A 12,483-nucleotide genomic window follows, 5' to 3' on the forward strand; every position below is an offset into this window, starting at 1 on the left:
TGCTAAACTAGCAAATGTTAACCAATATAGCCTGCTGGTTATATTGGCATCCTTGCAAGTATGTGCTTAGACTGCATGTCAGAAGTTCTTAAGCTGGTTACACATCAGATTACGGTTTGAGAACTAAGGGTCTTTCCATTATTACTCAGGATTGCTCAAACAGTACAATTTCAGGCACAATGCTGACAAATTATAGTAGCATAAGAGTCCCATATGTCCATATATTGTAAACCTGTATTTCCTTGAATATCTTTCAGGCTCTTGACATGTTGACATGCCTCTGTATGTACTCTCCCTGAGTTAGTTAATGGTTGCAGTCTCTAGGAATAATTTGCAGAAATGCTCTGACTTCTGTTCACTGTATTCCTGTCTAATATATCTTGTTTTAAAAATGTGTTTTGAAAAACAGCTGTCAGGTTGCCAAGTAAGGCAAGGAAGGTGGGTGCAGTGCAGCAGCCCTTAGGAATTTAGATCGTGATGCTTCCATGGTGACAAGTGCTAACAAAGCCGTTTGACTAATAAGGTCCAGATTTATGTCAGCTTGAATGTGATAACAAAATGAGCCATTGAGTTCAGACTGGTTTCCTCAGTGGGGGCGTTTGCCCGCTGTCCCTTGACTAGCAGCTTCAGCTGTGCACAGTCATGGAAGACGATGAGCATGCTCCTTGCCGGAGTAGAGTGTAGCGCCAGATGCTACAGTGGCAGAGGGTGTTCATTGGCTAGGAGTCTTGAGGATGTCACTGCTCTGATCACTGATCAACTTGGACTTATAAACAACTGGAAGGCAGAAGAGGCCTCCTTTGCCTCAGCACCGAAGGGACTGGAGCTGTCAGCAGCACTCTTCAGTGCAGAGTGCGCTGTCTGTATGATGAGCTTGCTACGGAGAACTGTGTTTACCTGCAAGAATCGGCAATGGAGAATTTATTTACTAGGTCCGAAGGCTTTGTCTGCCCTCCAAAGACAGGTATCAGGGAAAGTTCAAGCCGTATGAATAAAACTAGCTGGCCAGACCAGGAAGCCTTCCTGGAATAAAGATATTTTCTGGAAGCACCAGGAAAAAGACAATGTTGGTGGCTGGCCACACTCCCAGAGGCATGAAATTCCACAGAGATGGAGCTCCTATGCTGAAGGCTTTTGTCCAGGCAAATTGGAGTTGGGTTGCTGAGGTTCTCAGTGACCAGGAAGTTTGGTAAAGGAGAAGGCATACTCGGGTATCCTGGCCCCAAGTTCAGGGCTTTATACACTACTGTCAAAAGCTTATACGTACATGTACCAGTAGCATGTGATGATAATGCAGGCATCTGGGTGCAGTTGCCTTAGCAAAGAAGTCATGTGCAATGTTAGCTGGGCTTGAGCTCTTTAGCTGGTGTGTCTCTAGACTGACCTAGTCCTCAGTGGTCTGATCCTCTGCCCTCCCTTTCGTGATGGTGCTTCCTGAAAAGAAAGTTGGCAAGATTAAGGGGTAACCTGGACGTGGACTCCACAGGAGCAGCTGTTATTGAAACAGGCTGCCCAAAAGCTAATCTAATTTCATCCAGTTCCTTTCATGCTGCTTAATATAAATACTGGTGGTCTAATGTGCCTCTCTCTCCTGCTGCAAGAGAAAATTGCAGCCAGATCTTGTAAGCTTTACTTCAGGGTAAGCCCATCGAGCAGAATGTCCTGGGTTCACCTTCCTAGTTAAAGGGTCTCTGGTATCTTTGCTGGCAGAGAGCTGCTGCTGCCAGGAACAGTTGCTTGAGCTGGTGAGCCAACTCTAAGGCATCCTCCTACAGTTAGAATACAGTCGATTCTGCCTGTCATCCTGTATTAATCTTTGATTAATACTAGAAAACTTTATTGTATGGAGAATTGCTGCCCTCTGTTGAACACAAATGGAATTTCTTACTTTACAGATGCTGAGAATTGAATGCATGTCAGAGAAAGCTTGGGATTCAGTTCCTGCAAACTGCTTGTGTTGGGGGAATTCAGGGAAGTTATACACGAATCTTTTCATCTTTTGGATTATCACACGATTGCTAGGAATAGAACCCCAGCAATATCACAACAATATCTCCTGGCGCTCACATTTGAACTTCAGCTCCACAGGCTGAACCCAGTCCCAAACTGGCCTTACCCCATCCCAACTCTCGTGGAGTCCAGGGTAGCTTCCTGGATTCACATAGTTTCCACAGTCTAAAAGACTGAAAGACTTAGTTCTGACAGTAAAAGCTTTAGTCGAAATATGCTGGCATTTGGGATGTTTCAATCCCATTTTGGCCTGAAAACTGACTCCAGCCCTTGGTTCAATGCCTCTGACTTACAGCATAACAGCAAAAGAGGGTATTGCCTTGCTGTAGGGTCAGGGAAAAATGGCCAGTAGTTCTGTTGTCCATCCATCCCCCCATAATTTTTCCAGGTGCCTCAACAACCACCTGCTTCCTGTTGCTTCTTCCTTGAAATTTTGTTTCACTGAATTTGCAGCTTATTTGAAAGAAAGGCGCACAAACATCCAGCAGAGAAAGAACTTATCCTAAACACCTGGAGCTTCCATCCTAATTATCCAATCCCAGTTGATCAGCAGCAAGCTTCCAGGCAGGGCTCAGCACCAGTTGAACGTCTGTCCCACCATGGCAAAGAAGTTCTCGTTGTGCTCACTGAAGTAAGTGCAGAGTTGTTCCAGCAGTAATTCATCTACTCTGGGATGGGGTCGCCCTTTGGATTGGTCCAGGCAACGCTGATGCCCCCTTGCCTGAAGGCAGTAGAAGCCCTTCGTCTGGTTGAAGTAAAAGTTGTCTGGGCTCAGGTAAGGCTCCAGTCCCAAGAAGCGCTCCACATGGCGCATTTCTGAGAGAGGTTCCCGGATGAGGCTGCCACCATCCACCACGTGGATCTGTGTCCTAGGAAAGACCTCCAGCCACCGAGCCAGGTGTAGCGCATAGAGGCTGCGCTGCATGGCCTTATACCTGGTGTTTAGTTCCTCGCCCCTCCACAGGAGCTGCTCGAGAGTTCTGTAGGGCTTGTGCTGAGCCTTGCGGTTGTGGAGGATCTGGGTGTAATCGGACACCAACCTTTCCACAGGGTCCCGCACAATCAGGAGGAGTTTCATGGAGCTGTCTACCATATAGATCCTTCCTGGAGCCTTGAGGGAGGAGAAATAGCCTGGTGTTTTCTCCACAGTGATTTGAGTGGGGTGTGAAACTGGCATCTGCTGGCTGTACCATCCCAATCCTTTGTGGTAATTCTCCTCCACATTGAAGAAATGCACTTCAGAATGGGCGACTGCCACCTGGGGATGCAGACTCAGCATCTCTAGCAGAGCCCGCGTGCCTCCTTTCCGCACACCAATAATTATACTTTTGGGCAGCCGTTGCTTCCACTCTTCACTTGGGACCTGCGAGTCATTTCTTTCCCTGCCCCAGAAGTTCCTTGTTTCCTCCTCTGTATGGATGCCACACATCTTCAAGACCAAGATCAGCAAGCAGGCCCTGGCCATCTCTGAAACGGAGATGGGACACGCCGGAGTCAGTGTGTAATATTGGCGGCTTCCACACTGCTCCTTTAGCACAGCCACTCCATATCTGGGCCTGTTAGGACCCTCCTCACTTACGACTCTTCTGGATCTGAAGGGTTTTGCTAGATAAAGCTACTCTTGCAGGGCAACTTCTATCCACGATGGCCAAGAGCTGCCCTGTTCCTGATTTGGAGTCCTGCAATGCGAATTTCCCAAACTACTTCAACCAAAGGGCCTTCTCTGATTGACAGCCTCCCTCCAGTCGCTGCCATCTGGGGAAATGAGAATTATTATTATTAGCTGGCTCAAAAAGGGCCGCACAAAGCAAGATTAAAATCAACAGGACTTGTCCGTAGACTTGTATCGTCTAAACACACACAGGTAACAAAAGAGCTCTTCCAAATGGGTGCAAAAACTGCGGTGCATGTAGTATCTACAGTGTAGTTACAGCTACCTAAAATGAAACTTGGATTGTGATGGCAATTAAGATGCTGGCACTGGATTGCACGACTCTTTGCTTCCTCTAAGTTATGCAAAATCCTCAGTGATGTTGGTGGGGAAGCTTCCATCAGAGACGGGGTGAGCTGCCTTTTATCTCTCAGAGGGCTAGGGTTAGACTTTGGGTTCGCACATTCCAATGTGTGTTTGGACAGAAAAAGGTTACGTGATTCCCGGAATTCCCCAGCCAATATGCCTGTACATTTGGAGAAGTCCATTGCAAAACCTAGAGAAGTATAAAGGTCAAATGCTAACTGAGTTTCAGTTCATCTAGTGATTTGGAAAGTGCAATTAGGTAAATTCACATTAAAATGCAAACCTGAATGCATTTCTCTTTTATCCACTCTCTGCTTTATCCGTCTGCAATTGTGGAGCCTCCACAAAAGGTGTGTGAGCATGTACAGTAAATGTATAACACACATGCTTCATTCAGATGCAGACAAGGCATGTAGAGAAAGCAGTTGAGCAGAATTCCACGTGTGCAAGAGTTGTGACCACCGAGAGCGTCACCTTCCTCTTATAGCAGATGGAATTGGGCATGTGCTGGAGGACTGGATTACAAGCAATCTCAGTTTCAAAGGATAAAAATAATTCTGAAACTGTTCAGGCTCTGTCAAAGGTTGCATTATTTGTCGGATGGAACTTTTTCTTTCTCTGTGAGCATCTGTTCCTTGTCACTTTATGGTCTCGGCAGGCGGGGGTGGGGGTGATGCCTGAACTCCCTGTATCATAGAAGTTTTCTTTTTTAAAAAAATCTAGATAACTCAATGTTGAATATTAATTTATGCATCTTGATACTGAATTATATAGACCTGATTTTGTACATTAGAGCTGCCCAAAATACAGTGCCTGAGTAAGCGGAGTTATGCATAAATTAAGGAAAATCACATAACTGATCTTGTTCTGCATAATTATGTTACTACAAGTTGAATTCTGCAAGCTGGAGAGAAAAGCAAGAAACTAAAGCCCCCAGGTTTCTATGGGTTGGCTGCCTGGCTTCTGAGGTACCAGCAGGCATTCACGCAACTTGCTAAGCCGGTGTGTGTGCGCGGGGGGGTTGGTATGCCATCTGAGCCCCTCCCCACTTCCCAGGGGGTGGTTTTTATGCCTCCCACGGGTGGCTTATAAACCGCTGCAACCATATAAACCATGACCCCCTGAAATGCAAAGAGGGCTTCTGGGGGAGCAGCATTTGGGGTTTTCCGTGGTGTCCTAGCATACTGCAGATTTGTCGACAGCAACGTTATGATAAGATCTTCACCAGAGCGCCTAGTCTCCATTTTCCATTCTTGACCACAGGATTTAAGGGAAGTGGAAGAGAAGCGGCACCGGCTCTGCCTAGATTCTCCCAGAAGCAGCAGGGCAAGGAATTGTTCTACCACTTCCCTCCCTCTCAGGACCGTGTGGTGTATCAGGGGTCAGATTAGAACGGGGGTGACCCGGGTTCAAGCCCAGACAAGCTGATGCGGCTCACCAGAGGGCTCTGGGCCAGTCCCTCTCCGCTTTGCCTACTTCACAGGGGTTTTGTGCAGATAATGGGGAAGAGAAAGTCACACACCCTACCCTGAGTGCCCAAGGAAGGACGAGTTGGCAACAGCAGGGAGCTCCATGAATCCTACTGAGTGGCAAGAAACCTTGAAATCTGAACTTGCTCGGCTTTGCCCAGATCCCCACAGCTATAGCTGGCCAGAAAAAATACGGGAATTAAGGCTGCCCTGTGGTTTCTTTCCTCCTCCAGCAGTTGCAGCAAGGGGAAGCTGGAGCTTGCAAGAGATAAAGCGGGCAGGTCAGTTTGGAGAAAAATGTGCCTGGATTTATCCATGTTTCTATACTGACTTTCCTCCAAGGAATTTGGGCACTCTGCGAGGTCTTTCCTCTAGTCTTCCTTATCCTCGTCCTAAAAGCAGGGCACTTAAAGGTTGAGGTATCTTTCTACTGGTATTGATGGAAGTCTTTTTGTCTGGAGGGGGCTGTAGGGAAGAAGGTCTCCAAACCTTGATGCTCCTAGAAATACAGACCACACACATTGCACACCAATGTATTCTGCAAAGGTGCTTAGGAAAAGCTTCCCTGCCCGACTTCCCTGCGGGGTCAGAAGGCTGTGCAGCCTGTGGAAAGAGAGGCAAAAATCCCTCCCAGCTGCAAGTCTCCTGGAATTTCCCCCCACTTTCTTGCCAATTAAAGGGAAACGAGCCCTCCATGGGCTGGGCACCACGAGCTCTTGTCCAGCAGGCAAACTGCGGCATCCAGAGTTACCATTAGCAGCAAGATTTTTCAGGCTTTGCCGTCTCTGGAGCAGCTCTGTCGATTTCACACAGAGAGAAGTGAGGTGGGGCTGCTCTGGTTCATCGTCCAGTGAGGAAGGACTCTTTTAACTCCACCCCAGCGGGGGGGGGGGCATAAGAGAGCCCCATCTCGCCTCTTCCTTGTAAATGAGACTCAGGAGACTGGAGCCCTGGGTTCTTGCTGCATAGTGGCCTAAGTTCCTCTCCAGGGCCCAGTGTGGCGTCATTTGGTGCCATGCGGCCCCTTGAAAGGGTTTGATGAGCCCCACCGCTGCCCCTGGAGGAACCTGTGGCTCCACAGCATGCTTTGCCTCCAGTCTGGCAAATTTCAGACTGCGGCAGGCCTTGCGAGGCCGAGTCGGCTGAGCTTTGCAGGCCCTTAAATCTTCACGAGCCAGGCTCTCAGGACACACCTCTGCATACAATCTGCACATGTGCATTTCTCTCTCTCTCAGTACATTTTGAACGAATGGTTTCTTTTCAATTTTGCAGGTGGCCAGCCCAGGAATTCCTCACTGTGGTGGTCTCTCCTACAATGGCAGTGTGCACAAAATGGGCAAAGCTGTTGTGCATGATCCTGGCTTGCATCCCTGCCGTTTTCCTTCCCTTTAAGGGGACTTGCAAAGCAGAGCCTCCCTCTGGGTTTTGCCGCTCCCCCATGGCAGGTCAAACCTGTCCGTGCAGGGCTGGGAAAGCGATGCGGCCGGCAAGGGAGGGACACAGGCCTCCAGATGGGCGTGCGACAAGGCGGAGACTTAGAGACCTCTGTCTACCTGATATCGGGCCAGACCTGGAGTCCATCAAGCTCAGCCGCACCAGCCCAGTGCCCTCCAGGTTTTGGGGATGGAAATTCCCATCAGTCCCAGACAGAAGTAGTTTGAAGACACCTGGGGAAAAGAGGCTGCCTGGTGCGTTGGATGGGCTGCTTGCAGCCCTCCAGATATTGTTGGGCTGCAGCTCCCCTCCGCCCCAGCCAGCAGGACCGATACTGGGTGATGGGCGTTGCAGCCCAGCCGCGTCCAGGGACCCGCTGGTTCCCTACCCCGAGGACTGGCAGAGGATGTCCAGAGTCATCCAGGCTGCCAGCCTCCCTGGGAACCGAACCCGGCCCCTTGCATGGATGTGGGGCTGGCGCATGCGCTCTCATCCAGTGCGCTTGCCACGTCATCCCTAACCCTCACCCTCTGTTTTCGGGACGCCTTGTTGATTTGCTCTAATGAGAGATCCCTCCAGTGGGGAATGATTTCCACTTCCTAACGCCGGCTAATGATAGGTTATGACACGTTTGGGGTCCCAGGAGTGGGCAGGTGGTGCACAGCGTGTCGCCAAGGTAACCGCAGCTAAGATGTAAGGGGACACAGGAGAGGTGTCTCTGTTTTCCAGGAAGGCAGGAGAGGCAAGGAAGGGAGCAGGGCTTGGGAAAAGCTTGCAGGAGGGCTGCCTTCTCAGGAGGGCTCTGATGAGGATACACCTGGTGGAAACACTACCCAAAGCATCTGAGGGCAGGGCCAACATGGCAGGCCAGGAGGACGCAGGGCAGTGTGTGGTTTAAATTTGCAGGGAAGTAAATGAGGACAGGCAATCCTTTGCTTTGCAAGCAGAGTAGAACTGCAGCTGGTGTTCTCCCCCTGACCTCCAGCAGTCAGGCAGTGACTTTTAGTGACTTTCTAGGGCATAGCTGAGCAACTCTGCAAGCTGCGCCAGGCGGCTGGCTGAGCTGCACCGCGATTTCCCAGGGTGGTGCTACACCAGGCATTGTGGGTCATTAATTTGGCAATATGTTCCAGCCACCCTTTGCTGCTCAGAATGCAAGGGCTGGGCTTTAAAGTTTATTGTTCTTTTAACGAACTAGTTAATTAATTTCTATACTTCCCAATGACTAGATAATATTTTTGGTGGATTTTTTTAAAGAAGGAATTTTTTTTTTAAGGACCAAGTAATAGACTCTGATAGGAGCTCAGCTACTGTCCAAAGAAAATTCCCTTCTGTGCATCTGTGAGCAGCTTAGATGTCACCCAAAAGCAATCTTTCCCAGAGATGGGACTGTCCAGATGTGCTGGACTGCAATGCCCATCCTCCCCATCCTGCCGGCTGGGCATGATGGGAGTATCTGTCCAGCACATCTGGAAGGCCTGGAAGAGACGGACGAGAAAACCTCTCTCTGCTGTACCCTGCCCTGCCTTGCCTAGCCTAGCCCTTGCTCCCAAGCAGCTCCCAAAATCGGTGTGCTGTGAGCAAATGTTTCGGCTGCTCCCATCCAAGCCAAGATGCCAGCGAGGGAATCTTTTCACTCCCCCCCCACCCCACCGTCTGACCGGCCAGTGAGACCCAGCCGTGCAGCCCTGCTCTTCCAGTCAAGGCGCTCCCTCGGACATCCGTGTGTCCGTGCGTCCTTGGCGTGACGCTCTCTTCCACAGGCTGCCCACATTTTCCAGCAACTTTCACAGGGTTTTAAAGAAAGAGGCTAATGCCATATTTTCCCAAAGGATGCTATGATTCATTACAGAAGACCTGTGCAAAGTTTGCATTCCTCTCTACATGCAATGGATCGTACACAAAGAGAGAGGAAAATTCCAGGGAATAGGCTGTAAAAGTTTGCACTATAAAAGGCTTCTGTTATGCACGTCCCCAGTCCAGTCTTGGACGGGAGCTGGAGCGAGCAGTGGGGGAGACGCTGACCAGGCGCCGAGGGCGAGCAGCGGGCAGAGTTAAAGTCCCTTCTTGGGATCCCGCTGGGGAAGAAGCTCAAGAGCCCTTTGCTTGCAGGAGGTGCCTTTGCCCGGCGCAGGGCCCCGTCCTTGCAGCTCAGAGGCTAGCAGTTGAGAACATCTTGCGCAGGGGCGATAGAGGGTCCGCCCAGGTGCTGGGGAAGCCAAAGGCTGTGTGTGCGACGGCAGTGATCGTGGGCAAAAGGAGCAGGGGGCTCTCCCGCTTAGCATCCTCTGGAGGAGGGCGCCGAGGGTGTGTGGGAATTCCAGCGGGGACTGGTGCCTTTTAAAATAACATTGGTTTATAACCTGCTTTTCTTCCTCTCGCAAGGAATGCAAGATGGTTCAGAGGGTCCTCTGAGTTATTTTGCTCTGTAACTTAAAAACCGCAGTGGATGTGGAAGACAGAGCTACTCCTTGGACCCAAGAAAAACCTCGGCTTCTCTGCCCCAGGAACCCGCTTTTGCCTAACACAGGCGTCCCTGCTGTTTGCAGGCAGTAGCAGGATCCAGGCTTGCTAAGCAGGTGACATGTCTGGACCCGGGATCATTTGAGAGGAGGAAACTTGGATGGGGAATGGGGTTTAAAGTGACAGATCAGTACCCAGTCTGAGTGATGGGTTAACGTGCAGGTCTTTTTCTTTTAGGCACCGCACCCGGATGCAGGAGAAGCACGGACTCTGCTGTAGACCGAAGGCAAAGCCAAAGGAAACAGATCATTCCATCATGCAAATCAAAATCAAAAACTCTCAGTTTTTACGGACATGCACATTTGAAGTTAGGGCCCTCAGTATTTGATATCATTCTGTTCTCCAAAGGGAGCTTAGTTCCACTTTATTAGCACACATTACCTGGATTTCCATGCAGTTTCATAACTCCATGCATGATGCTGAGAAAATCCAAAGCATGGCAAAAGATGAGCTACATTAGACACCGGGTGGGACCCGGCAAAGTTAGGCACTTCCAGGCCCCAAGGACTTAAACAGGAGTGATTAAACTCTTCCAGGAAAATGTTGTACAGATTGTGCTTTATGATTTTCCACAAATGGGTTTTGCCCCACCGTAGTTTAAATTTAGCTAGTTTTTCTCTTGCTACTCCACCACCTTTAACAACAACTTAATCTGCACGAAATAACTGGGGATAATGCCTCTGTGCATGTCAAGAAAAGCTTTACCTGCTTGTTTCTATATATCAAACTGCTGATAAACCCATAGATTCTAAGCAGGGAAATGCATGAAACGGGGCTGGTGGATTTTAATCTACTATTAGGTCACTGGGTGACTGCGAACACCCATTACTCTTTTCTTCCTAGCTCTCAGTTGATAGCAACACCCAAACATACTTTAGAACAACACCTTTGTTAGGAACAACAAAAATGTCTCAAAATACACAGCAAGCTTTCATATTCCGCAAAACGCTTCATCAGGCAGGGTGGTAAACAAAGCTGAGGGTGGAAGAGAAACACCGCCTGCAGTTTATTACCATCTGGTGCTGGAATCTAGGAGGGGTTTTGCAGGTGTAATTGGATTAGCTCTTTGAAAGATGCATCTGGGGTAGCAGTGGAGATGAGGGTCAAGGCACACATAATGATGTTTTCCTTCTTCCCCTTTTGGAGGATAGAAACTCTGCAATGAACTCAATTCCATCTCCAGCCCTAATCGGACCGCACTGGGTTCTTGGCTGGCAGAGAACCAAAAAGGAAGAGCCTTTGTGCGAGAGAAGCTGGAGGTTAAAATCAGCAGGGGCAAAGGGGACAGTTTTGTGGGAGGAACAGGCTCAGTGGAGCCCTGGAAGTGGCCACCCAAGCTGCCTCCGACCCCCGTCCAGGATTCTTACCTGCCAAGTTTCAGCGACAGTCTGGACGGCTCCTGCACCGGCTCGCTCTCCAGCTGCCCAGCAGGACCAGCCTCTTTGTACTACCTTTCCTGCCCGCCCACAAGCTCCAAGCAAGCTCCAAGCAGCTGTCCTTGGAGGAGGGAGGGAGGGAGGGAGGGAGGGAGGGAATGGGGAGAACAGCGAGCCAGCAATGGTGGCTTGAGCAACCGAGGGGTGCAGTCTGCCGTCCTCAGTGCAGGAAACCCGGCCGTGGAGGCCCGTGTGGTGATGCATCTACTCCAGGGTCCAGTCTGAACTTTAATCCGTGATGCCGAATCTGTTCTGGGCGGAGGGGCGGCGGAAGGGGCTCGGGTTCAGCACTGTGGACAGCTCCTTAAACTGTCCCTTTAGGACTTAACAGCCAGACGGCGATATCGCCCGCGTTTTTATTCTACCTCCCCTCCGAGGATTTTAGGGTGCCCAATGCACCTGCCTCCATGCCACCAGAGTGCGTCCTCACAACAGTCTTGCAAGGTAGGCTTGAATAGGAGAGAACGGCTGGCACGAGATGGTTCTGAGGGTTTCGTGAGACTGCGGCTTGAAACCCTGGTCTACTGTAGGATTTCCTGAGACAATGGATGTGAAGCATTTTGGATTCTCTAAAGGAGAAAGCAAGAGAATAGTGTACTGTTCTGAAGGTGTAATTCTACTGATGTTTAGACTAATTTCATGCTATCACAGCTGTAAATAACAAAGGTAAATTGTGAAGAGAGCCCTGCATGGCTTATTCAGGGTAGCAGCCTTTTCTAGGATTTTCTGTTCGCTTTGACAAAGTGGAGCAGGCGATCTCAGCATCTCATACTTAATTCTCACACTCGCTGGCTTCCAACAAGACAATAACCTCCATTCAAGGGTAGAATATGGGTTGAGTGTTGGTTTGTCATCAAACCATGGACACTGCTGAAATGTGGGTTACCGCCTAGTCTGAACCCAGCCTAGGAAACAAACCATGGCAAGCAACCCACTGTTCAGCACTCGACGACAAGCCGTGGGTTGTCTGCAGGGGCTGATGGTGGCAAACAAGCCCCTGCTCGTGAGTGCGGTGTGAGTGCGGTTGCGTTGGATGACTGCCTGCACGCAGCCTGTGCTCAGCACGGGCCCAGTCACCACACGCTGAGCCCACCCGGAGACGTACGCTGGGGAGTTTCCAGGGGCTTGAGGGCCACGCTCATGGCTGAGAGGCTCTGGCCTCCAGTTATACATTCCAGTTATATGCCCGGGAGACCCAGGGCATTTGGTAATCATAACAGGTTCGATTGCAGTTCACAATCCACTGACCTCAAACTCACCCTCCTCAAGAAGCTGGCATTTCAGCAGACGCCCCTAAATAATTGAGGAAGGTTCTCAAAGCAGCGTCACAATGACATACTCTGGGCATTTCCACCAACTTTTGCCTCTGCCTCTCCTTGGATTTTCAGCTAGTTCCCAGCAAAGGCATATCAGAAGGGTCCATGTGCCCCCTGCAAACATTTGGGGGGCTTGCTAGCTCATGGGCGCAAGGATTCCACTGCTCCTGGGCTTCCTGTGTCCGGCTTCCATCAAGGACATGCCCCGGGGCTTCTCGATGTCCCCCAAGGAAGGCACACTCAGTTGGATCCAAACTTAGCTACATAGAGAGGAGACC

At 50.0% G+C, this 12,483-nt stretch overlaps 1 protein-coding gene across 1 annotated transcript; it reads right to left on the reverse strand.

Moving 5' to 3' along the window:
- Window positions 1–2,581: 2,581 nt before the first annotated feature.
- LOC123027160 (heparan sulfate glucosamine 3-O-sulfotransferase 1-like) lies at window positions 2,582–3,475 on the reverse strand. The gene has a single exon (XM_044437655.1). The coding sequence runs from the start codon at window positions 3,473–3,475 to the stop codon at window positions 2,582–2,584; it is 894 nt and encodes a 297-aa protein (XP_044293590.1).
- Between the last annotated feature and the right edge of the window lie 9,008 nt (window positions 3,476–12,483).

The sequence above is a fragment of the Varanus komodoensis genome, unplaced genomic scaffold (assembly GCF_004798865.1).
Source record: "Varanus komodoensis strain SLA01 unplaced genomic scaffold, ASM479886v1 scaffold30, whole genome shotgun sequence".
NCBI classification, from domain to species: domain Eukaryota; kingdom Metazoa; phylum Chordata; class Lepidosauria; order Squamata; family Varanidae; genus Varanus; species Varanus komodoensis.